This window comes from Salvelinus fontinalis, chromosome 1 (genome assembly GCF_029448725.1).
Source record: "Salvelinus fontinalis isolate EN_2023a chromosome 1, ASM2944872v1, whole genome shotgun sequence".
In the NCBI taxonomy this organism is placed as follows: domain Eukaryota; kingdom Metazoa; phylum Chordata; class Actinopteri; order Salmoniformes; family Salmonidae; genus Salvelinus; species Salvelinus fontinalis.
In genome coordinates this window covers 89,636,662-89,663,499 of record NC_074665.1, presented here as the reverse complement: position 1 = coordinate 89,663,499, position 26,838 = coordinate 89,636,662, and the positions used below count along the sequence as shown (strand labels likewise).

Genomic DNA, 26,838 nt, shown 5'->3' with positions numbered 1-26,838 from the left:
CTATGATAAATATAATAATTTTCACATTTTTAAGTCCAAAGTGTAGGAATACAGGTGAAATCAGTCAGTCATTGATACAGACATGGTGGCATAGCATGAAGATAGGAATGCCATGAATCAAGAGGTTGTGTGTTCAAATCCCAGGTAATGACATGTTGAATAATAATTACTGTATAAATAAACATACACAATGTAGTCATGTGTGTCAAATATGTCAGTTGAAAACACTGTTAAAAGCACTGTGTGTGCATCATAACGACTCACACATGTGAAAGGTTATGTGATCACATGTGAAAATCCTCATGTGAAACTTCGTGTGAAATAACATCACATGAAGTGTTCCAAAAACACATGGTTTCACATGTGAATCTTCTTGTGAAATGTCACGCATTTCAAAAAAGCACATGGTTTACATGTGAAATCATGTGATTTTTCCCATAAGGGACCACAATCAATAGTATCACAATAACTCCCAACACCCCAACCAATAGTATCACAATAACTCCCAACACCCCAACCAATAGTATCACAATAACTCCCAACACCCCAACCAATAGTATCACAATAACTCCCAACACCCCAACCAATAGTATCATAATAACACCCCAACCAATAGTATCACAATAACTCCCGACACCCCAACCAATAGTATCATAATAACACCCAACAGTATCATAATAACACCCCAACCAATAGTATCATAATAACACCCAACAGTATCATAATAACACCCCAACCAATAGATTTTCAAATTAGTGTTTCAAATTAAAATATCATCCCTTATAATGAATAACGTTGACTAAAAGAGGGACAGCAAAGTACTGCGGAAAAGGTAACATCGTTGTGATGTTGAACTAGCTCCTGAAGAAGGAGATGGTTGAAGAGGAAACATCGTTGTGATGTTGAACTAGCTCCTGACGAAGGAGATGGTTGAAGAGGAAACATCGTTGTGATGTTGAACTAGCTCCTGAAGAAGGAGATGGTTGAAGAGGAAACATCGTTGTGATGTTGAACTAGCTCCTGAAGAAGGAGATGGTTGAAGAGGAAACATCGTTGTGATGTTGAACTAGCTCCTGAAGGAGATGGTTGAAGAGGAAACATCATTGTGATGTTGAACTAGCTCCTGAAGAAGGAGATAGTTGAAGAGGAAACATCGTTGTGATGTTGAACTAACTCCTGAAGAAGGAGATGATAGCCATATTTTGTATAGCCTCTAATTGCCCTAAAGGAGAATAATCAGAACTTTCTCTTATAGCCTTGAGCAATGCTACAAACCAGCAATCTGCCTGATTACTTCACTGCTTTAGCAATCAACCAATAAAACAATGGAGAAGCAAATTGGGGCTCAAAATCAGGCCACAAAAACACAGTCGGCCTATTAATGGAGTCTGATTCCTGCCCGTTACATCACTCCTCATGGCCCAGAATCCTGGATTACCCCAGAGACGGCAATTATGGCTCCATTTACAACCTACATACAGCACAGCAGCCTTATCACTTCCCTACCCATCTCCTCACTTCACTTTACCTCAGGCCAGGCTGATTGACACTTTATTGACATGTCTCTTCTGACTGCCCCGCATATGAAGCAGGAGAACATAGAGTTTCGAGAACATAGAAATTCTAGAACATAGATGGAACACAGAGCTGTATACATTCTACAGTATACATGTATGGATAGAGGAAAAAGAGAAGATATGCTAATCTCTGAACATACTGCAGTGTCTGAAACATAAGACACTGAAACTGACTTAGGTGTGGGGTAACAACTGCTGTCCAAGAATGCCTACGGTACTGTACACACCCTTACGGAAAAAACATACATTTCACATGTGAAGTGTTCCAAAAATCCATGTTTTCATGTGAACTTATGTGAAGTTAATGTGATAACATTAAAGCAACACGTGATAAAATGACACTACTTGATCACATGTGAAGTGTTCCGAAAACACATTTCACATGTGAACTAATATGGTTTTTCTGCATGGGCAATAAAGCCACTTAGTCATTTTAACTATTTACAGATATGTAGATCTCAAGAGCTTTGATAGTGAAGTCCCAAGCAGTTAACCCTATTATTACAAACAGAGTACATAAAAAAGAACCATGCATCAAGATAAAATTAAAAGACATTCTGGATCTAATATGATTCTATGACTAAGGAGACAAGATACTTTAGACCAGTGGTTCCCAAACTTTTTATAGTCCCGTACCCCTTCAAACATTCAACCTCCAGCTGCGTACCCCCTCCAGTACCAGGGTCAGCACACTTTCAAATGTTTTTTGCCATCATTGTAAGCCTGCCACACGCACACTATACATTTATTAAACATAAGAATGAGTGTGAGTTTTTGTCACATCCCGACACGTGGGAAGTGACAAAGAACTCTTATAGGACCAGGGCACAAATAATAATAATAAATCATTTTTCTCTTTCTTTAACCATCTTACATATAAAACCTTATTTAAATAACTCACCACAAGTTAATGAGAAGGGTGTGCTTGAAGGATGCACGTAACTCTGCAATGTTGGGTTGTATTGGAGAGAGTCTCCGTCTTAAATCATTTTCCACACACAGTCTGTGCCTGTATTTAGTTTTCATGCTAGTGAGGGCTGAGAGTCCACTCTCACATACTGTAGGTACGTGGTTGCAAAGGGCATCAGTGTCTTAACAGCGCGATATGCCAAGGCAGGATACTCTGAAAATGTGAAGATTTTTTTTTTCAAAAACTTAATATTATGATTTATTTTTTAAATGTGAATCACATTTTTATTTGGGGTACCCCCGACGGCATTACACGTACCGTACCCCAGTTTGGGAATACCCTCTTTAGACAATGGTTCCGTTCCCCTGCTCAGATGTTGCATGCATCAACCAAAGATTGCATGTATCAACCAATGGTTGCGTGCCATGTCATCGACTGACAGATTGCTATATCATATGTGGTTAGCTAAAAAAATAAAATACCTTCCCAGGTATTGTAAGATCTGGCAGGCATCAGCAGCACCTAGGCAGAGGAAAGTGGCCGAAGGCTGCGTTTAGACAGGCTGGCCAAATCTGATAATTTTTCCCCATTAATTAGACTTTTGACCAATAACAGATATTTTTCAGAGCTGATCTGAATGAGTGAAAAAAAGATCAGAATTGGGCTGCCTGTGTAAACACAGCCATGAAATAGTCTCATTACAGCTGAGGAACGGTCATTGGGAGCCTCTAGAGGAGATTTGCACAACAAGCACAGAGAAAAATGCTGAATTTCCATTTCTCTCTCAAATGGTGTGTGTACATTTACTAAATAAAATCAAACTTTATTTGTCACATGGGCAGAATACAACAAGTGTAGACCTTACCGTGAAATGCTTACTTACAAGCCCTTAACTAACAATGCAGTTCAAGAAAGAGTCAAAAAAATATTTACCAAATTAACTAGAGTAAAAAATTATAAAAAGTAAAAAAAAACGAGGCTATATACAGGGGGTACAGGCACGGAGACAATGTGCGGGGGCACAGGCCAGCCGAGGCAATCCGTACATGTAGGTAGGGATGAAGTGACTATGCATAGATAATAAACAGCGAGCAGCAGCAGTGTACAAAACAAAAGGAGGGGGGATGGGGGGGTCAATGCAAATAGTCCGGTGGCCATTTGATGAACTGTTCAGCAGTCTTATGACTTAGCGGTAGAAGCTGCTAAGGAGCCTTTCGGTCCTTGGCAGTTACAATTTACCAGTACTAATGCAAATAACATAGTGATCTGGTGAAGTATGCATGAACATGATGATATCAACAAGATCACAACTGTTTTTTACATTCATATTTTGTTTATAATAATAGTTAAGGAATTTATGGTTCATTTGATCATGTAAGAAAACCATTCCTACATTAATTTTCATATCTAATTGAGTTAATTTAACTAGGGTAGTCCACTCCACTCGATAGTCTAACCATCACTATTTTCCACAGAGTCTTGGGATCATGACATCCGGTGTTACCCTAAATGTTGGATTCATCTAAATGTATTCACCCATCCTTACTCTCAAATAACCTCCCAATGATTTCAGTAAGAACCCACTGGGCGGGGCCTCCCGGGTGGCGCAGTGGTCTAGGGCACTGCATCACAGTGCTAACTGCGCCACCAGAGTCTCTGGGTTCGCGCCCAGGCTCTGTCGCAGCCGGCCTCGACCGGGAGGTCCGTGGGGCGACGCACAATTGGCATAGCGTCGTCCGGGGTAGGGAGGGTTTGGCCGGTAGGGATATCCTTGTCTCATCGCGCTCCAGCGACTCCTGTGGCGGGCCGGGCGCAGTGCGGGCCAGCCAAGGGGGCCAGGTACACGGTGCGGCTGGCTTCCGGGTTGGAGGCGCGCTGTGTTAAGAAGCAGTACGGCTGGTTGGGTTGTGCTTCGGAGGACGCATGGCTTTTGACCTTCGTCTCTCCCGAGCCCGTACGGGAGTTGTAGCGATGAGACAAGGTAGTAATTACTAGCGATTGGATACCACGAAAATTGGGGAGAAAATGGGATAAAAATAAAAAATAAAAAAAAGAACCGACTGGGCACACACTGGTTGAATCAATGTTGTTTGAATCAAAGAGGAATAGACATTGAATTGACGTCTGTGCCCAGTGAGAAGCCAAACCTAGTATGTGTCCCAAATTACTCTCTATTATCTATATAGTGCACTACTTTTGAACAGGGCCCATAGGGAATGGCCCATAGGGCTCTGGTCAAAAGTATTAAGTGCACCATATAGGGAGTAGGGAACCATTTGGACCAGACTAATAAGATGCACCATATAGGGAATAGGAAGTCATTTGGGCCAGTGTTGCTGCTTAGGAGGAGAACAAAACAGACAGTGTTCAGTGTTCTTTTCTGTCAGAGAGCAGGATCAGATAGATAGGTCACACACACAATCTGTTGGAGCAGTTTCCTGGCATTTGATTTTGGCAGGCAGAGGTCAATATTCAATCAAAACTTTGAACTCTGATCAAATGCATGCATTCTTTTTGCCAGTAAATTTAATTAGAAACAGAAAAAGCTTTTTTTTAACCTGGTTCATTCCAAAGCTGACATATTTTGCATACCGTACCCTAATTCATGTTAAATGTTATACAATGACACAAAATACCAGTCAAAAGTTAGGACATACCTACTCATTCCAGGGTTTTTAGTTTTGTATTTTCTACATTGTAACTATGAAAAAACACCTAAGGAATCATGTAGTAACCAAAAAAAACTTAAGCAAATTCTTGAAAGTAGCCACCCTTTACCTTGATGACAGCTTTGCATACTCTTGGCATTCTCTCATCCAGCTTCATGAGCCACCTGGAATGCATTTCAATTAACAGGTGTGCCTTGTTAAAAGTGAATTAATGCCTTTGAGCCAATCAGTTGTGTTGTGACAAGGTAGGGGTGGTATACAGATAGCGCTATTTGGTAAAAGACCAAGTCCATATTATGGCAAGAACAGCTCAAATAAGCAAAGAGAAATGACAGTCCATCATTACTTTAAGACATGAAGGTCAGTCAATCCGGAATATTTCAAGAACTTTTAAAGTTTCTTCAAGTGCAGTCGCAAAAACCATCAAGTGCTGTGATGAAACTGGCTCTCATGAGGACCGCCACAGGAAAGGAAGAGCCAGAGTTACCTCTGCTGCAGAGGATAAGTTCATTTGAGTTACCAGCCTCAACATTTGCAGCCCAAATAAATTCTTCACAGAGTTCAAGTAACAGACACATCTCAAAATCAACTGGTCAGAGGAGACTGTGTGAATCAGCCCTTCATGGTCAAATTGCTGCAAAGAAACCAATACTAAAGAACAGACTTGCTTGGGCCATAAATCACAAGCAATGGACAATAGACTGGTGGAAATCTGTCCTTTAGTCAGATGAGTCCAAATTTGAGATTTTTGGTTCCAACTGCCATGTCTTTGTGAGATACAGATTAGGTGAACGGATGATCTCTGCATGTGTGGTTCCCACCGTGAAGCATGGAGGAGGAGGTGTGATGGTGCTTTTCTGGTTACAGTACCAGTGATTTATTTGAAATTCAAGGCATACTTAACCAGCATGGCTACCACAGCATTCTGTAGCAATACGCCATCCTATCTGGTTTGCGCTTAGTGGGACTACCATTTGTTTTTCAAACCCAACACACTCCTGCAAGACTGTTGGAAAAGCATTCCAGGTGAAGCTGGTTGAGAGAATGCCAAGAGTATGCAAAGCTGTCATCAAGGCAAAGGGTGACTACTTTGAAGAATCTCACTTTCTTGGTTACTACATGATTCCATATGTGATATTTCATAGTTTTTGATGTCTCCACTATTATTTTATAATGTAGAAAATAGTAGAAAAAATTAAGAAAAACCCTTGAGTGAGTAAGCGTCCAGACTTTTGACTGGTACTGTAGATGTTTATTTATTGTATACTTTTTTTCAAGAAATCAGAGTAGTTTGACAAAACTTTTTGTAAGCTTTCAAATGATATCAAACTCAACCGTTGATATTTTCCAGTGATGAAGATATTGTAATGAAACAGCAGGGAGCAGGTCTCGAACCCTCAACCTCCTAGCCCGAGGTCCGGCGCGCTATCGACTGTGCCGCAAAAGCATGCTCAAGCGGCAGAGTCGATTTCCGCGCTTATAAACCCAGGGTCGTTACACTACTCCCTCCTTTCAAAGAGCGCGTCCTCGCGCTAGCTTGCGACTTTACGTCTTACAGGAACGCGCTCACCGGCCAAGCACACGCACTGTCGTGGATGCGAGGTCCGATCACTTCTGACACCAATGTAATGAAACAGCAGGGAGCAGGTCTCGAACCCTCAACCTCCTAGCCCGAGGTCCGGCGCGCTATCGACTGTGCCGCAAAAGCATGCTCAAGCGGCAGAGTCGATTTCCGCGCTTATAAACCCAGGGTCGTTACACTATGGATGTTTCATGATAGGCTGGGGTATGCAAAATGGGTCAACTTTGAGCACCTCTATCTCCTGAATGTTTTGACATTCAGGTCTAAAAAGTAACTTTCTGACCATGGGCAAACACGTATCGAAGGTTTTGTTAAAATCAAAAAGGGGTGCTGTCAGAAAGGGATTGAAATCAAGGTCCAAATGGTGTAACAGTATAACTTTACGTCGTCCCCTCGCCCCGACACGGGCGCGAACCAGGGACCTTCTGCACACATCAGCAACTGACACCCACGAAGCGTCGTTACCCATCGCTCCACAAAAGCTGCAGAGCAAGGGGCAACACTACTTAAGTCTCAGAGCAAGTGACGTAACTGATTGAAATGCTACTAGCGCGTACCCGCTAACTAGCTAGCCATTTCACATCCGTTACACTCACCCCCCTTTCAACCTCCTCCTTTTCCACAGCAACCAGTGATCCGGGTCAACAGCATCAATGTAACAGTATAACTTTACGTCGTCCCCTCGCCCCGACACGGGCGCGAACCAGGGACCTTCTGCACACATCAACAACGGTCGCCCACGAAGCATCGTTACCCATCGCTCCACAAAGGCCACGGCCCTTGCAAAGCAAGGGGCAACAATACTTAAGTCTCAGAGCAAGTGACGTAACTGATTGAAATGCTACTAGCGCGTACCCGCTAACTAGCTAGCCATTTCACATCCGTTACAATGGCACCCTAGTCCCTACATAGGGCTCTGGTCAAAAGTAGTGCACTGTGATAAAGTGTGAGACCAGAGCCCTTATTGCACAGCGTAAGTGAAGGCTACAGTTACAAGATATGTAAAGGTGATGGGCATTTCCATCGAATAGGAGCATATCAAATTGGTGTCATATGAAAGCTAAGAGTCTATCTTTTTGGGAAATGAAGGCATAGAAGGCACCATTTCCCAAGAAAATAAATTGCCTCTGAAAGCAACGTCAGCCCAGTGACTAGAGCACAGCAGAGTACCGTGAGTAGAACACAGTGAGTAGAGCAGTATGTAAAGCACAGTAGTGTACTGTACAGTGAGTAGAGCACAGTAGAGCATAATGAATAGAGCACAGTGAGTAGAGCAGAGCACAGTAGAATAGAGCACAGTGAGTAGAACACCGTGAGTAGAGCACAATACATTGAGTAGAACACAGTGAGTAGAACACCGTGAGTAGAGCACAATACATTGAGTAGAACACAGTACTGCAAAGTCTAATAGTACAGTAAAGAAAGGTAGAGTACATTGTACTGTAATCTACTCTGCTGTGATGTCATTCTCCTCATGTTTCACAAGGTTGGACATTCATATCCATAATTATGCATTTCTGTGTAGTACAGATTAGGGACATTTACATTTACATTTAAGTCATTTAGCAGACGCTCTTATCCAGAGCGACTTACAAATTGCAATTCTGTTACCGTAATTCCATTATCGGATGTACAGTTGAAGTCGGAAGTTTACATACACCTTAGCCAAATACATTTAAACTCAGTTTTTCACAATTCCTGACATTTAATCCGAGTAGAAATTCCCTGTTTTAGGTCAGTTCGGATCACCACTTTATTTTAAGTACGTGAAATGTCAGAATAATAGTAGAGTACGATTTATTTCAGCTTTTATTTCTTTAATCGCATTCCCAGTGGGTCAGAAGTTTACATAGACTCAATTAGTATTTGGTAGCATTGCCTTTAAGTTGTTTAACTTGGGTCAAACGTTTTGGGTAGCCTTCCACAAGCTTCCCACAATAAGGTGGGTGAATTTTGGCCCATACCTCCTGACAGAGCTGGTGTAACTGAGTCAGGTTTGTTGGCCTTGCATGCACATGCTTTTTCAGTTCCGCTCACACATTTTCTATGGGATTGAGGTCAGAGATTTGTGATGGCCACTCCAATACCTTGACATTGTTGTCCTAAAGCCATTTTGCCACAACTTTGGAAGTATGCTTGTGGTCAATGTCCATTTGGAAGACCCATTTGCGACCAAGATTTAACTTCCTGACTGATGTCTTGAGGTGTTGCTTCAATATATCCACATGATTTATTTCCTCATGATGCCATCTATTTTGTGAAGTGCACCAGTCCCTCCTGCAGCAAAGCACTCCCACAACATGATGCTGCCACCCCCGTGCTTCACGGTTGGGATGGTGTTCTTCGGCTTGCAAGCCTCCCCCTTTTTCCTCCAAACATAATGATGGTCATTATGGCCAAACAGTTCTAATTTTGATACATCAACCGAGAGGGCATTTCTCCAAAAAGTACGGTCTTTGTCCCCATGTGCAGTTGCAAACCGTAGTCTGGCTTTTTTATGGTGGTTTTGGAGCAGTGGCTTCTTCCTTGCTGAGCGGTCTTTCAGGTTATGTTGATATAGGACTTGTTTTACTGTGGATATAGATACTTTTGTACCTGTTTCCTCCAGCATCTTCACAAGGTCCTTTGCTGGTGTTCTGGGATTGATTTGCACTTTTCGCACCAAGTACGTTCATCTCTAGGAGACAGAACGCATCTCCTTCCAGAGCAGTATGACGGCTGCGTGGTCCCATGGTGTTTATACTTGCATACTATTGTTTGTACAGATTAATGTGGTACCTTCAGGCGTTTGGAAATTGCTCCCAAGGATGAGGAGGTCTACAAAAAAAACATTCTGAGGTCTTGGCTGATTTCTTTTGATTTTCCCATGATGTCAAGCAAAGAGGCACTAAGTTTGAAGGTAGGCCTTGAAATACATCCACAGGTACACCTTCAATTGACTCAAATTATGTAAATTAGCCTATCAGAAGCTTCTAAATCCATGATATCATTTTCTGGAATTTTCCAAGCTGTTTAAAGGCACAGTCAACTTAGTGTATGTAAACTTCTGACCCACTGGAATTGTGATACAGTGGGTTATAAGTGAAATAATCTTTCTGTAAAAAATTACTTGTCATGCACAAAGTAGATGTCCTAATCGACTTGCCAAAACTATAGTTTGTTAACAAGAAATTTGTGGAGTGGTTGAAAAACTAGTTTTAATGACTCCAACCTAAGCGTATGTAAACTTCGACTGTAAATCCACTTCACTTACTGTAGTTCAATAACCAAAAGAAACTTTTTCGAACTCATGTTGCCATGATGTTTAACAGTTATTTGGAAAACGTGATTGCATGATTTTACTGTAATTTCTTTACCAAAGTTTGAATCTGCACAGTTCTTCCACTAAATTCAATGTTGTACATTTTTCTGTGGAAATTGTTAAAAGTAGTCCTTGTGCATAGAGTTGTATGGTTTGATAAACTTTGAAATCAATGGTTTTTGTTAGCATACATTTTAAAATGAAAAAACTGAGTCAAAATGTAAAACCCCTTGTCATTCACTCCTGAAAAAGCCTTCAGGACTGATATCTAGCTGCACCAAAAATTCGACTTATTTCAGGAATCTGTAGCACATGGCACATCATTACAGCTGGAGAACACAGTGAATACAGGTTGAAGGCTCTCTGTACATTCTGTTTGATTAAAGCCTCTTCATCAGAATTTAGAATGCAGCCACTGTACTGTACACAACTTAAATGTTTCAAATGTTTGTTTTTTTAGCATATGTTGATTTGGATGCATGAAAATAATGACATAGCTGGGAGAAGAAATGTACAGAATGTGCAAATAGCTGGCACTAACACATGAACTGTGGATGGATCCCATGCCAGAAAGGACAGAACTATATAGTGCACTACTTTTGACCATAGGGACCGAATCCCTATGGGGTACTAAATAGAGTGCAATTTGGAATGCTGCCCTTGTTGCTGCATAGCAGGGGTACCACAAGGTCATTCAATTATCAGATTTGTTTTATTTCACCTTTATTTAACCAGGTAGGCTAGTTGAGAACAAGTTCTCATTTACAACTGTAACCTGGCCAAGAAAAAGCAAAGCAGTGCGACACAAACAACAACACAGTTACAAGTAAGCAAACTAGTTCAAGTTCTGTTATAGCAAATGTAACAACAATGTAGGCCTACTTTACAGACTACGAGCCTACTTTACAGACTACTTTCAAACTTTGCACACTAGTTTAGTCAGAAATTTAAATGTTTACACATTGCCACCTGCAAGCGCAAAAATGTAACAAATTAATTCTCAGCATTGAGAAGGATATAAAATGTTCGTTCCATGCTTGACTACATCCTGATACTAGGAGCGGCCTACGTCACTTTACCTCGGAACAGGTGAACCAACGATGGAAAGCAGACTCGCGGAATCTTTCAGGTTTCTCCAAAAAACGATGTTGCTTCACGGTGACGCCTGTCAAACCAACCAACTGTAGTCAATGTAATTTGCGTTTGCAAAATGTTAATATTTTTTACGGCGGTATAGTTCTCGTCAACGTCACTGGTGCTCTGGCAACAGGTAGCAGCTGGAAGCTACAGCCAGTCGTTTGGGAGTGGTTTGTTGGTAGCCTAAGTTTCTGATTAACTCTTTCTTTTCTGGTTACAGTAGGTATGTATTCGAACCAGCCGAACTAACCGGTTTCTAACTTGTTCTGTGGTTGCCCCACCAACTCCCCTAACCCCCACCCACATTCACGAAAGTAAAAAGAAGAGGAAAGAAAAGGTAGAAAGAGGATTCCACTTTTGGGAAATCTCAAATGTTACAATCAAATTGCATAGGTCCATACACCTAACAGTGATTGTGTCCTGCGTATCGTATTCCAGACAGTTGTACGGAACGGACCAGATAGAGCACTTGAATCAGCTGGACCTGACCGTCCTGACTCTACTGTTGCATTCTAAGGGCAGTGGCACCCCTTACCCCTTTGGACTGGCACACAAAAGCAAAAGGGCTTGTGTATATGAGCTGCCACAGAATAACACATGGCGTCTACTATAGCGAGTATATGCTATGTTAGGAATCTTTCCATACATTAGCAGGAATTTGACCCTTTCATGGATAACTTGTACATGTCTGTACAAGACAACAGCACAACCTTCAATCAAACTCACTGCATTCTGTTATCCATAAACTCACCATGTATCTTTAATGCAGATCACAAGGCTCACTTACTCAAATCATCTTTTGAGTCATGTTTTTGGATCCCAGATGGTAGAACTATTTTCCTGAATGTGATATAGTTTGTGATTCATTAGCTGAGTCCTGTTGACCATATTAACTTTTGGGAAATCTGACAGAATAAGTCATATGCCTAGTTCTCATCTGTGTTTGTGACTCATTTGTGCATCCCAAATGGCACCCTATTCCTTAAAAGGGCACTACTTTTGACCAGAGGCCCAGGTTAATAGTAGTGCACTGTATAGGGCCCTCAAACTCAACTCTGGACCTCGAAGCCAGTTCCACTACGTTTTTTCATTGTTCCCCTCTAATCAGTGACTGATTTAGACCTGGGACACCAGGTGCATGCAATTAGTTATCAGGTAGAACAGAACGCCAGCAGCCTCTTGACCACTGGTAAGAGTTGAGTACCCCTGATATTTAAGGAATAGGGTGCCATTGGGGATGCAACCATTGAGTATTTCCCAGAGTATAACAATAATTCCTCTGTGAATTTTTTTATAAAATCTCTCCTTTTCTTAAGACAAACACAACAGGGTAGCGACAATGAACAAACCAAATAGTGAACATAGTGATTCCCAACCTCAGTAATAATTTCTTCAAAAAGCTGAGAAAAAAAGCATGACAGAGCATTGCAAGGCTTGATTACTTCTGTGCTTATCCATCAGACCTCGAATGCTTGTCGGGATGCCAGTTCTACCATGACTGAACAGCACCCTCTGATGTCAGAAGTTAGTAATACCGGTTATTTTCTCTGACGTTCCCATCCAACTCACATCCTTTACAAATGGCTTCATGTATCTCATTATAAAGTCAAATAAAATACTTGCATATTATACATTTATGTAGGATGTTATGAATGTCTACAGTGAAACTTAATCTTACCTGAGCTGTAGGGGAAGGGGCTGTAACGTCAATCGGACCAGAAGTTCGATCCAGGCTCTGCTGTTGTTCTGCTGGTGTTTCAGTTGAACTCAAAGATCCAGCCAGTTCTGTTCCCACAAAGTCTGTCAACTCTGAGTGCTGGGTATCTGATATAGTCTCATAGATATCTGAGTCCTGAGATAAATGAGATAGCCCACTAGGATCCCCTGGCAGTGTTTTCGTTATCCGGCCATCTGAGATCTGCTGTTTATCTTGATCCTTGATACGTGTAGGAGGGCTTGACTGCAACTGGGGAAGTTCGCTTGTGGGCTCAGGTGAGACATGGAGCTTTAGGGAACAGTGCTGTAGCATATCACCAAGACCTTGAGCGTCTGAGGCTGAGGTGAATGAGAAACCTGGAGCTAAACTTCGCCTCTTCAGATCATGTGGCGGGATATCTCTAGTCTCGTTATTGGAGGTCTGCAGTCCCACCATGGTCTTCATGTGCTCATAATGCTTGATTTCATCAATGTCTTGTGATACCCCGAACGTGGACATCCTGTGAGTGGTGGCTCTCGCAGAGTGATCCGTGGACATGCGGACCTTCGTCACAGCGTCTGACCTTTGACCTTTGTTAGACATGTCCAGTGGCTCTCTGTCAGTCGTTGACTGCAAGAATGTGCGACTCTGAGTCCCAGAATTAGTGAGGTCTAGTGGGCCCTGGGTCTTCACAGAGAGCTCCCTCACATACTTGGCAGGGATATAGAAGGGTTTGGTCCTCTGGTCCTTCTGGACATGCCACCAGTAGTCATTGGTCCTGGAGACCAGGATGTACCTGTGAACATTAGAGGCCCAGAGAGGCAATGTGAAGAATGTGTTTGGGCTGTGCAATGACGCGTGTACTGTGCATGTATTGTTAAGTTCTATCATCTATATCATGTTGTCTGATCTGTTCCTTTGTAATTTTACTTTTTTAACTAAAGACTAATTTCCATTTTGTGAAATATTTTCTGGATAATAAAGATTTTCAATTCAATTACCTCTCGTTGGGCTTGATGGAGACCAGAGCCCCGTCCTTGGCTGTGTACTCATACTCAAACTCCACCTGCACCAACGCCATGTTACTGTAGTTAGGCCTACAGTTACTGTAGTTAGGCCTAGTTAGCCGCTCTGCTGGCTGGAGCCTCTGTGTTGAAATGCAGATAGTCACTTTTCAAAAGAGTTCATCTTGGAGCTGTAAACATTCAAAACAGTACATTTAAAATCGGCATATCTGACTTTGTGCTTCTCAAACGGCACCCTATTCCCTTTATAGTGCACTACTTTTTAACCAGAGCACATAGAGAATAGGCTGGGCATTTGGGACATACACACATAAAAAACATATTCAGATCCAGTAAACTGAGACAGGACTCCGGCCATACAATAGTAGACATTTGGAAACCTCAACATTATCGGAGTCATTGAATTATATACATGTATTGTAATAGGATCTCTGAGGTGGGAGTACTCAGTTACTAACGTCATAGTTGTCCTCAATCAACATGATCCACTTCTGCCTTACAGATTATCATCATAAAGAATGCAGTGACCAGTATGGCTGTTTCTGTTTCATGATTTGAACCTGAACAATAGGCAGGCAGACATCAGTAAAGGTTGTCTCCCATCGCTGTGCATAAAAATACTGCTACAGGAAGTTGCTGCCAGCAGTCACTACAGTTCAGAATGTCCTAACCCAAAACTTAAAGAGCTCTATAGACTCACAACACAGAGCCCACAGAACAGGAAGCCTGTAGCCCAGCACCAACTTGGGTCGACGATGCACAGCTCACTCCATTGTCAAGCTACAATCTCAGTTTGCCATATAAGGCCTCCAGAAACACGGGGAGAACTTCCGAAAACAAAGGACTCAATTCCTTCTTCTAATTTCAGTAGTGACATTATTGACAACCAGGACCAATAACTGGTCAGAAGTCCAAGTCTATTCCCTCTCCATACTAACCCATTCAAAGTGAGTGTACCATCTGATCTATGTCAACATGACAGTTGTTTTTTTGTTGTCAACTGACATAATACTTAGTCCAATTGTTCTAGTAAGAGTCCATTTTAAATATTTTCTTAAAGAAAGGGTAACTTTTTGAAAGTTTTGAACTTGATATAGCCTACAGTAACAATCCAACCCTAAGTTATAAGGAGTCAGAGAGGGGTGGCAGGTAGCCTAGTGGTTAGAGCGTTGGACTAGTATCCGAAAGGTTGCAAGATCGAATACCTGAGCTGGCAAGGTTAAAATCTGTCATTCTGCCCCTGAACAAGGCAGTTAACCCACTAAGCCGTCATTGAAAATAAGAATTTGTTCTTAACTGACTTACCAAGTTAAAAATAAAGGTAAAATAAAAAATAGTGCATGTAAAACAGAAGTTAAACATGATTTAATCCCCACTAAGGGGGTCTAGCATGAGTTAAACATGATTTAATCCCCACTAAGGGGGCCTAGCATGAGTTAAACATGATTTAATCCCCACTAAGGGGGCCTAGCAGAAGATAAACATGATTTAATCCACATTAAAGGGGGACTAGCAGAAGTTAAACATGATTTCATCCACACTAAAGGGGGACTAGCAGAAGTTAAACATGATTTCATCCCCACTAAGGGGGACTAGAATACATTAAACATGATTTAATCCACACTAAAGGGGACTAGCAGAAGTTAAGCATGGTGTATTCCACACTAAGGGGGTCTAGCAGAAGTGTTGTTCAAAGGGAATCTCATGTTACAATAATAATGCACACTAACAGTACATCAAACTTTTACAATAAAACCAATGTAATTCAAGGCTTGACAATAAAGTAGGTATTCATACCTGGAGGTGGGCATACAGCCAGAAGACTTGTACCAATTCTGTCCTCTACTCTCTGAATGTTCAGTGGATCCCAGACGTTAGAGTGAGTTTAATAAATCTACCATTTGCATTAATTCCCATCATATTACACCTGGTAAATCTTTCTCTTTCAGCATCTATTTTACATCACATTACAGTTCACTTGTCCAAGAATGTTTTGAGCTCCTGTAGTGTCGGTTATCAAGCCTAGTTGTCTACGCACAGGGCTGTGTGTGTGTGCGTGCACAGGTTTCAACTTGCCTGACTGCCTCTGTATCATTTCCTGTTCTACTGACTGTGTATAGGAACAACACTGAGAGAATGGAGACTGGGGGACAGGAACACACACACAGAGAGCTATGAAAAATGGGAGTGACTCAATATATAGTTCTATTCAGTCCCTCATGAAACATCATCTGGTTTCCTAGGAGTCTGTGACCAATCTGACCGTTACTTCCCTTTAGAACTACAGTGGAGAATATTCTCTGGTTATAGGCTAACAGCCATGTGAAATTGATCAATTACAAACAAATATGTGTGCGTCTCCTATGGGCACTGGTCAAAAGTAATGCACTATATAGGGAATTAGGTACTGTTTGGGATGCAGTAATTGTCAATGAGTGTTGTCAATAAATACCCTCTAGCCTACATGCCAGTGTGAGTTTCTGCTGGTTTAGCATTACATGGCAGTTGGCCAAAAAGGGGAAGCAAACACTGGTATCAAGATTATTTCAGATCTTGGTTTTGTTAGGAATAACATTAATTTAGCCTCATAATATTTTCATCTGGTGTAAAGTAAAGCAAGTCAGTAAATTGTACAGTAAAACCATGCCTCGCCCATTCTCTATAGGAGTGTTTCCCAACAGCACACGTTGTTGTTGTTCCGGACAAGCACACCTGATTCAACTTGTCAAATAATCATCAAGACCTTGAGTTTTTTTAGTTACCTTTATTTAACTAGGCAAGTCAGTTAAGAACAAATTCTTATTTTCAATGACTGCCTTGTTCGGGGGCAGAGTGACAGATTTTTACCTTGTCAGCTCGGGGATTCAATCTTGCAACCTTTCGGTTACTAGTCCAACACTCTAACCACTAGGCTACCTGCCACCCCAGTTGAATCAGGTGAGTTTGTCAGGGGCAACAACAAAAATGTGTGCTGTTAGGAATACTGGAAGACTGGAGACACTGGAGGATGTGACAGAGGTTTGATCCCTGAATTTCCCTCTGTGGGGATTTTAAGACATAATATTTAAAGAAACAAGACCAATGTATATTTGGTTTGTCACAGAAACTTTATTCCTGCATTCCTGCTGCTCTGTCCTTCAGTATAGACTACCCACCAAAATTATGCACTTTAGTGACTACATTACAGACAACCCCCAGCCCTGTAACCTCTGACCTTAGTGATGACAACATCTTTCTTCTGGCTGTGGCGGTGTCAGGGGTCCACACACTGGTCCCCTGCTGCTGGGTTCCAAGCCTGGTACACACGCACACACACACACACACATCTCAGAGTGTCTGTTACTGCATGTTACACACATCTCAGAGTGTGTATGTCTGTTACTGCATGGCACACACACTTACTGGGTCCATGAGAAAGACGCGTGAGGCGGCAGTGAGGTTTACCTCCACCCCTCCGGCTTTGAGTGACAACAGCATGATAAATGGGCTCCCCGGTGCGTCGCTCTGTATCTCCTAGATGACCTGAGCCTGCCTCTTCTGGCTCATTGTGCCATCCAGACACAAACGGGAGAGCGAGTTAAAAAGGCCAGCTCTTATTGAGCAGTTTCAGCACCTCTGAACCATTAGTTTGTTGTAATTGCCCAACACCCCTTATATCTTATTAGTGTACCTGCAAGTCACACCACTTGTATTGGCCATAGTTCGCCATTCCCCATCACACCTGACTCAACCCAGCTCCTGCCGTCAGAGTGAGATCGAGGTCAAATAAGAATGGACTGACTGGACTATTCCTCATGTTTATTTTATTTGACCTGTGTTTAGTGTGGGCATATATTTGTAAGTACTCTCCAACATGTCATGGGGTTTTAGTTGGGTGTTTCTAAGGCAGAAAAGTATTTACCATATTCATAAGGTTTATAAAGTTATTCCGTTTCCATGTGAGTCATGCTGCTTCTAGCCTGCTAGCCAAGATATTAGCCAGTCATGCTTGCTCGGAATGTTGTGTACCACATGCCTCGTTAAGGATAGCACGCACGCATACACGCACGCACGCACAGACGGACACACACACACACACAGTGCATTCGGAAAGTATTCAGACCCCTTCACTTATTTTTCCATTTTGTTACAGCCTTATTCTAAAATGTATTGAAAAAATTGGCCTTCCGAGTGGCGCAGCGGACTAAGGCACTGCATCGCAGTGTTGCGCCGTTACTACAGCCTGGGGTTCGAGCTGTCACTACAGCCCAGGCAGTGTCATTACCAGCCGTGACCGGGAGTCCCATAGGGTGGCGCACAATTGGCCAGGCATCATCTGGGTTAGGGAAGGGTTTGGCCAGGGGGGCTTTACATGGCTCATCGTGCTCTAGCGACTACATGTGGCGGGATGGGCGCCTGCAGGCTGACTTCAGTCGTCAGTTCAACTGTGTTTTCTCTGACACATTGGTGCACCTGGCTTCCGGGTTAAGCGAGCGGGTGTTAAGAAGCGCAGTTTGTCGGGTCATGTTTCAGAGGACGCATGACTCAACCTTCACCTCTCCCGAGCGTGTTGGGGAGTTTCAGCGATGAGACAAGATTATTATCACGAAATTGGGGAGAAAAAGGGGAGAAAATTACACAAAAAATATATAAATAATAATAATAAATCCTCATCAATCAACACACAATGCCCCATAATGACAAAGTGAAAACAGATTTTGAGACATTTTTGAAAATGTATTACAAATAAAAAACAGAAATACCTTATTTACATAAGTATTCAGACCCTTTACTATGAGACTCGAAATTGAGCTCAGGTGCATCCTGATCATCCTTGAGATGTTTCTACAACTTGATTGGAGTCCACCTGTGGTAAATTCAATTGATTGGACATGATTTGGACCTGTCTATATAAGGTCCCACAGTTGACAGTGCATGTCAGAGCAAAAACCAAGCCATGAGGTTGAAAGAATTGTCTGTAGAGCTCTGAGACAGGATTGTGTCGAGGCTCAGATCTGGGGAGGGGTACCAAAACATTTCTGCAGCATTGAAGGTCCCCAAGAACACAGTGGTGTCCATCATTCTTAAATTAAACAAGTTTGGAACCACCAAGACTCTTCCTAGAGCTGGCCCCCGACCAAACTGAGCAATCGGGAGTGAAGGGCCTTGGTCAGGGAGGTAACCAAGAACCTGATGATCACTCTGATAGAGGTGTAGAGTTCATCTGTGGAGATGGGAGAACCTTCCAGAAGGACAACCTTCTCTGCAGCACTCCACCAATCAGGCCTTTATAGTTGAGTGGTCAGACAGAAGCCACTCCTCAGTAAAAGGCACAACAAACAGCTTGAGGTTTGCCAAAAGGACTCTCAGACCATGAAAAACAAGATTCTCTGGTCTGAAGAAACCCAGATTGAACCCTTTGTCCTGAATGCTAAGCGTCACATCTGCAGGAAACCAATTGAATTACAGTATTATCATACATGTAAATCCATGTCGGCTCAATTATTATTTCTTTTTTTGATAGGAAATAGTTGATGAACCAACAGTTGAGATGTATTCATAAAAGAATGCAGGTAATCATTGCTGATGATAAACACGGGCAGCGTGACTTTCAGATTTAAAAAAAATGATTTTCTGTTACTGCATACAGGATGAGGGTTTGACTTGAATCGAGCACTAAGAGGAGTACCACAAACAGTCTACTGGCTATGTTACATTCAGATTGTGTTTTATATAGGATATTGTTTCAGATGGCTGATTCTCACAACAGCTGGTTGGGGATGTTCATCAGAACACCGATGTGGTAGAAGAAAACACCTAGGCCCAATGTGTTTAAGGAACATTCCATTTGTTTATACCATTAACTTCACCATAGCCAGATGAGAAGATTTAGGAGTAGATAATGGTAAAGGGTATCTGGTTAATGTATGACATCTTTGTATCGGATTTTATCTGTTGCATATCTTGAAAATCTAAGATGAAGATTGAATGGTATGGAAATTCCATTTACTTTTGGATACCAACATCAAAACTTTGTTCAAGTAAAATAAACTAATCTCACTAGTATTTTGGGAACAGTAGTGCCAACTGGCCTGTGTACCAGTCAGTTTGTGCTTTCATTCCACTCCTTGATGGCGTAGAATGATCGCATAAACAGGCTAGTTCCAAACCATTTATTTGTTAGGTATGAAACTATTGGCATGATGCTTTAGTGCTTTGCTACATGATTGTGCAACCTTGCCATATTCATCACTGATTAAATAGAAACAAAATTACAGGTTTGTCAACTTTATTGATTTAGGGAGGGGGAAAAATATTCTTGTGATTTTTCATGTGCAACTCACAATGTTCTCTGAAAGTAATAAATGTACTAAAATATATTTTAGTATCCCTTTAACTGAGTGGACCTTTTAGTCCAGCATACAAACAGATTAAGTAATGAGCCTCTGTCCCTTGAATAGTTTATTCACTAACAAAAGCATTTGCTAAACCTGGACCATAATCGAGTAATGCAAAGTTCAAGGCATAGTTAGAGAAACCAAGGTAGGATGTGCAAACCAAGGTATGAGAGACATTTAAATAGCAAGTGGCCTTAACTCAGCAGGTTGGCTATGTTCTGGGAATCAGTGAGTGCAAGGAATGTAAAATGTATTCATTAAAATACAGCTAGTATAAAATGTTACATAAATGTAATCATTTTGTTTAAATCTATTTAACTGTTGAGTAGTTTCTCAGTGTTCTGTCAGGGGACATGTGCCCAATTCAAACAGGGATTGTCCTGGTAAAGTAAGTAGACAAGATGTCCCTCATCACATTTAAAATGTATTTGTAATTACAATGGTGTCAGAAGTATGCACCAAATGTCACATTGATCCATAATTAAAGAAAATGCATTTATTCAATTAACAAGTATATACATAAAGGGTGTGGTGACAAACAGTACACTAGGAGTCACGTTTCCAATGGGGCAGATAAGCAAAATCAATTACACACCAAGAAAATGTTTCTGTTTTCCATTTATTCTTGTATCTTGGGACATTAACTAAAACTCATCCTATTCCAGAGACCACTGTCTTTAAAAGTTTCCAGAGAAAAAGTCCTGGCTTGTGAAAAGGACTGGAGCTATTCTACTTGTTGGCAGTTCTATTCGCTTTTTGACTTCTTGCTGTCATTCCCGTTCTTCTCTGGGATAATCTCTTCAGGCTTTCTCTTATTGGTGATGTCGGCCATGCTGTTGCCAGGGTGAGCGCCGAACGTGATGATGATGCAGGTCATGTTGTCACAGCCTGTACCATCTCCAGACGTATCAGGTGCAAGGCAATGGTCAAGTAGCTACGGAGACCAAATAAAAAGTTCATAGTTCATTGTTAAAGGAAGAAAAGTGTTATGCGTACAGGGGACTGATGGATCGAGTAAAAAAATAAATAAAAAAGCTATATCTCTTACCTCTTCAACTATGGAGGACAAAGGCCTGGCAACGCCACTGACATCAGGCTTTATTTTCTGACTGACAAAGTCCACAACATCCTGACTGCTCATGACGTTCCTGTGGATGACACTCATTAAGGAGGAATTCAGAGGTGGTTCCATTTCACAAATTGATTATTGAAGTACGGCCTAATTTAAGAGAAAACAGTACTATAAAATGCTAGAATCAAACAAGCTCTACCAGATTCCGTCGCATGCAATGACCATGAAGTCATGCTCCGGGTTGAGGGTGAGCACTTTGACGTCAGGCATTGAGGAGATCATCTGCTCCTCTGGGCCAAGGGCCTTGTTTCGTTTGTAAAAGTGATCGCCTGAAAACACAAAGGCCATTCAGTTATGTCCTTTCAGTCTGATGCCCGTTCTTCAACAGCAAGGCCATTCTTTACTGGAAACTATGCCTGATACTTCAATCGAAACACCAATGCCAGGGCTAGGATATACAGGAGGAGGATCCATTTACCGATGGCCCTGGAGAGGTTGAGTCCTCCGTTGACGCGGCCGTCCATGGTGACCTTTCCCCCGGCATTCTTTATCCTGGCCAGCTCCAGCTCATCCTCTGGCTTGTGGTCGTAGGACATGTCTATGGCCTTGCCCTTCTCAGACACCACACAGCGGGAGTCCCCGGCATTTGCCACAATCAGCTGTTTCCCTCTGATCAGAGCCACCACCGCTGTAGTGCCACTGTCTGAGCCAGGCTAGGAGGGATAGAGACACAGAGCTCTTATCGGAGAATAGCCGCCTTCAGTTTAATCCAGGTCAAAACACAAAGGTAGGATAAAATGTTGCATTTACTGAGACAAAGTGACCACTACTACAGATAGACATGAATAGCCCCATTACAACAACCAGGGCTACTCAGGCTTTCCATTCAGGTTTAGGTTTCCTTTAGGGTTATGGCAGGATCTAAATTAAGCTGTGTATTCTACCTCTTCTTTTCCATCCATTCCGGGGTAGCACATCTCTTCCTCCTCATCCTCTCCCTCTTCAGTGTCTTCCTCATCACTGCTTTCACCTTCACTGCCATCCTGTAGAAGCATAATTACATCATTAACCCACATACGATTCTTTCAAAAAATTATAAAAAGCTTAGACTGTTTAATTGTTCAAATCCAGTGGGGGAAATCTGATCCAGCAGAGGTGGCCAACCCTCCTCCTGGAGAGCAGTCCTGCAGACATTTTCTTCAACCAGAATCTCAGACAATAGCTGCTCACCAGGACCATGATTATCATAACCAGGTGAGTAAGAATTGTTGGCAAAAGCCTACAAACCCAGTAGCTCTTCAGGTAGAGGGTTGGCCAGAGTTACAGTAATTCCTGAAGGCTTGTTCTTCCACCTCACCTCCTCTTCACTTCCCTCATCTTCCTCTTCCCCAGACTCGTCACTGTCCTCAAAGAACTTTGAGCTGGTGTCTCCCGGAGCTGGAGCCGCTGAGGAAGAGCAGGAAGGCCCGGTGTCCTTCTCTCCTTCACAGGACCCTGCTGCTCCTGTTGCTGAAGAGCTGTCCCCTCCTGCTCTCCTGCAGGCCCGCAGCTTGGAGAATCCTGCACCACCACCCTTGGCCTTCCCATTGCTGTCCATCTCACCCTCCACTTCTCCATTGATGCCCTTCTCCCCATAGGAATGTGGTTCACCTTCCCCAGACTCTTTGTTGCCCTCCGGACAGAGCTTCTTGTGTTTGAGTGCATTGCGGTTCTGTCCGTAGCGAACGAGCAGCTCTTCAATGGTCAAGGTGGCCTCCTCATGCAAAAGTTCTGCCTCCTCATTGTCCACTAACAGAGGGAAAGGAACACAAGGGTTTGAATTACAAATTATTTGTTTTTAATTATGGTTTACGATTCCAGCCACAGGAATGTCTTTAACTACATATGAAGCATTTTGCTACACCCGTTAAACACGTATGTGACCAATCATTTTACTAGATCTTGGGCAGTTGCTGGAGTCTACTCACAATCATCTTCTTCAGCAACCTTTTCATTTGGTGCTTCCTCTTGTGGGCGGCCAGCTATCTGAACAAGCTCTTTGATCACTTCCTCTGTGGTCACCCTGCTATCAATTGCCAGAAATGCATCCTCCAAAGCCTGAAACACATCGACATGCATCCACCCAGTAAGACAACGTATGCTCCTATGGAGGAGTTTGACAAAGAGCACAAGATCTACAACCAAAGTTGGTAGGTACTCACTTCTAATATCGTTTAAAGATGCAATATTGCAGAAATCGCTCCACCATTTCCTAGTTGCGACTCATTGTACCATCTATCATTGTATAAAACAAAATCATAGTACCATCTAAACCGCTGTGAAATATATTTTCCATAACCAAAAATCTCGTATATTTACAGCTGATGGACTAAAGACACAATAACAAAACTTTACGGGAAGCATAGAAATAGAGCACATAGAACATACACCTCTTCGACTTGCTTTAATGACTGACATATCTATAAAACACATTTCTACGCATATTTCAAAAAAATAAAAAAATATGTTACACGCGCCGAACCGTGAAATGCTTACTTACAAGCCTTTAACGAACAATTCCGTTCAAAAAGAGTTAAGAAAATATTTACTAAACAAACTAAAGCAAAAATATTTTGGTCATGTCGCCCAAAAAGTTACATTGTAGCTTTAAGGGTGCCCAAAATGCATTATTTATTGGTAGGCCCGCTTAATTATTACATATCCAACAGAAGGTAGCCTAGTGGTTAGACCTTTGGGCCAGTAACTGAAAGGTTACTGGTTCGAATCCCCGAGCTGACAAGGTAAAAATCTGTCCTCCTGCCCCTGAACAAGGCAGTTGGCCTACTGGGGAACAGTGGGTTGTCATTGTAAATAAGAATTTGTTCTTAACTGATTTGCCTAGTTAAATGAAGGTTAAATTGTAATTTTTAAACTGCCCATGTCAAAAGGATTCCTTTCCCTGGCCCAAATGCATTATTCCACTCACCTTTTGCAGTTTGCCATCTTTGTAAGCCTTTTGTTCTTTAATGATATCAGGTAGGTACTTAGAACAGTACAATGCAACTTCCTCACCTGTGAAGGCAAAAACATTTTAAGTCTTGATTACTTAAATTAAAGTAACTAGCTTAATAGTCTCCGGTATTAACGAAAACAAGTTCATGGCATGCTCAAAAAAGTTTCTCGGGGATAGTAAGAATACACAGTACCTCCATGTCCATCATACACAGAAAACATGGCCGTTTCATCATCCAGTTCTAAAATGCAGTTGTGAGCATCCTGTTGCAAGAAACAAAAACATTTTACTCTCATGGAATACCAAATTCCTTATCTGATCCGCAGCATACCGAATCAGTGGTGTAAAGTACTTAAGTAAAAATACTTTCAAGTACTGAATTAGTTTGGCGTTCCTTCACTACATTCCTAAAGAAAATGAACTTTCTACTCCATAAATTCTCTGACACCCAAAAGTACTTGTTACATTTTGAATGCTTAACAGTCCAATTTACACATGAACCTAACATCCCTGGTTATCCCTACTGCCTCTGATCTGGCAGACTCACTAAACACAAATTCTTTGGTTGTAAATGATGACGGAGTGTGCCCCTGGCTTTCAGCCCTTTCTGTAAATAAAAAATTAAATGGTGCCATCTGGTTTGCTTAACATAAGCAATTTGAAATTATTTACACTTACTTTTGATACTTAAGTATATTTTAAACCAAACACTTTTACTTAAGTAGAATTTTACTGGGTGACTTACTTTTGTTATTTTCTATTAATGTATCTTTACTGAAGTTTGACAGTTGGGTACTTTTTCCACCACTGTACCTAATCATCAGCAGCTTCCAATTGACTCAATCCTCCCCCTACCTTTCTCCAGTAACTATTCCCCAAGTAGTTGCTGTAAATGAGAATGTGTCAGTCAACTTACCTGGTAAAATAAATAGACAAATGAGCCTTCCACCAGATTTTAAAAATCACTAATCAGACAAGTGCCATTTGAATGTGAAAATGTAATGGGATGCATTTGCTGGCACAGTCTTAATTGTATGCACATCTAAACGACGTGGCTTTAAAGCGTGGAATCTCCAAATCAGTACATGCAGGAAAGTTAGCTACATAGCTAGCTAGTTAGCTTTGTAGCTAGCTAACAATTTAGCTACCCAGCTAACGTTCGCTACAAACAAAGTCTTCCTGCACAACAACGTTGACTTTCATATGTAAGCCTCAACTAAGTTAACACTATGACACATTAATGGTTGGAATCATATAGTTAGTTACCTATGATGCCACACTTTATAAAGTTATATAAGGACTACCTATCTCTTACAGCCAGTTAGATAAAGCTTTTTATTGTCGTCTAAACCAAACCATGTCATTCGCATTCTGCTAGGTGGTAACTAGACAACATTGGCAAAGAATTACTGCTGAATCCAATAAGCAATGTTTTTAGATAATCTTACCTCCATAGAGACACGCCAGCCCTGCATGGCTGCAAAGCCGAAGCTCATCTTTTGGTTTCCACCATTGGAAGAGGACTTCACTGTGTTGGGTTGCGATAAGTAAGCTCCCATGATGTAGCTACCAACAAACAGTGAGTTTCAATCTGGTTGGTGTTGGAAAATCCGATTTAACGTAAGCAGGACAAAAACAAGGTGATCCATTAAATTACACAGATGCTCCAACTTCATCTTACAATTCCTTATATCATGCAGTGGAGTATAAACATTGCAATTGTCGCAAAGGGCTTCCTTACTATTATTGATAGCTAACGTTAGCTAGGCTAACCAACGAGCATATCTAGCTACAGTTCTTACTCGCAAACGAGTCATTTCCTTTAAAGAGAAGCCAAATGGGAAACTTCAAACACCATCAACCGGAAGATTATAGTTGCTATCAAAACAGTTCTGGCCTAAAAGTGAGTCACAATTAGAACATTGTACGGGAAAATAACAGCACGTGTAACTGCAAACGTTAACAACATAGCTAGCTAGCTATAAACATACCTCTCAAAAAGAACGTGAGACTTAAAGGAAGCGGAAACGCTGTGATGAATGAGAAATACGCATGCCTATTTGTGAGCAGGGGCGTTCAGAAAGAGTCCGTTCAGAAAGTGCGCCAAAACTTTAGCTGCAATTAACAAAGATGTCCATGTGGTGTCGCCAAAGCTACCGATTCTAGTTTGGCCAACAAACGTGGGAGTAGATCCCTATTTCCCAGTGGTGTAATGTACTTACGTAAAAATACTTTAAAGTAGGTTTTGGGGTATCTGCACTTTACTTTGTCATTTATATTTTTGACTACTTTTACTTTTACTTCAATAAATTCCTAAACAAAATGATTGTCATTTTACAAATATACATTTTCCCTGACACCCAAAAGTACTCGTTACATTTTAGGACAGGAAAATGGTCTAATTCACACTTATCAAGAGAACATCCCTGGTCATTCCTACTGCCTCTGATCTGGTGGACTCACTAAACACATGCTTCATCTGTAAATGATGTATGAGTTT

The 26,838-nt window shown here is 41.7% G+C and overlaps 2 protein-coding genes across 3 annotated transcripts in view; both read right to left on the bottom strand.

The window, feature by feature from the left end:
* The window catches only part of LOC129863557 (rho GTPase-activating protein 27-like), a 46,720-nt gene extending 30,752 nt beyond the window's left edge, over window positions 1–15,968 (bottom strand). Inside the window, exons 1-3 of the mRNA XM_055935622.1 lie at window positions 15,695–15,968; window positions 13,874–14,067; window positions 12,855–13,668 (exon numbers count right to left, since the gene is read on the bottom strand). Coding sequence (XP_055791597.1) covers window positions 12,855–13,668; window positions 13,874–13,953 — 894 coding nt within the window. The 5' untranslated portion in view covers window positions 13,954–14,067; window positions 15,695–15,968. The remainder of the gene's footprint in view (window positions 1–12,854; window positions 13,669–13,873; window positions 14,068–15,694) is intronic.
* A 4,180-nt stretch (window positions 15,969–20,148) lies between these two features.
* LOC129863546 (protein phosphatase 1G-like) lies at window positions 20,149–26,437 on the bottom strand. Of its 2 annotated transcripts, none has more exons than XM_055935604.1 (11): window positions 26,330–26,437; window positions 25,787–25,929; window positions 24,532–24,601; window positions 24,312–24,397; window positions 23,314–23,443; window positions 22,704–23,134; window positions 22,291–22,389; window positions 21,825–22,059; window positions 21,546–21,675; window positions 21,323–21,422; window positions 20,149–21,208 (listed from the first exon to the last, which is right to left on the bottom strand). In XM_055935604.1, the coding sequence occupies exons 2-11, from the start codon at window positions 25,895–25,897 to the stop codon at window positions 21,020–21,022; spliced, it is 1,581 nt and encodes a 526-aa protein (XP_055791579.1). In that variant the 5' UTR covers window positions 25,898–25,929; window positions 26,330–26,437; the 3' UTR covers window positions 20,149–21,019. The 2 variants fall into 2 exon arrangements, with proteins under 2 accessions (XP_055791579.1, XP_055791588.1); XM_055935613.1 differs by lacking the exon at window positions 26,330–26,437 and adding an exon at window positions 26,141–26,323.
* Between the last annotated feature and the right edge of the window lie 401 nt (window positions 26,438–26,838).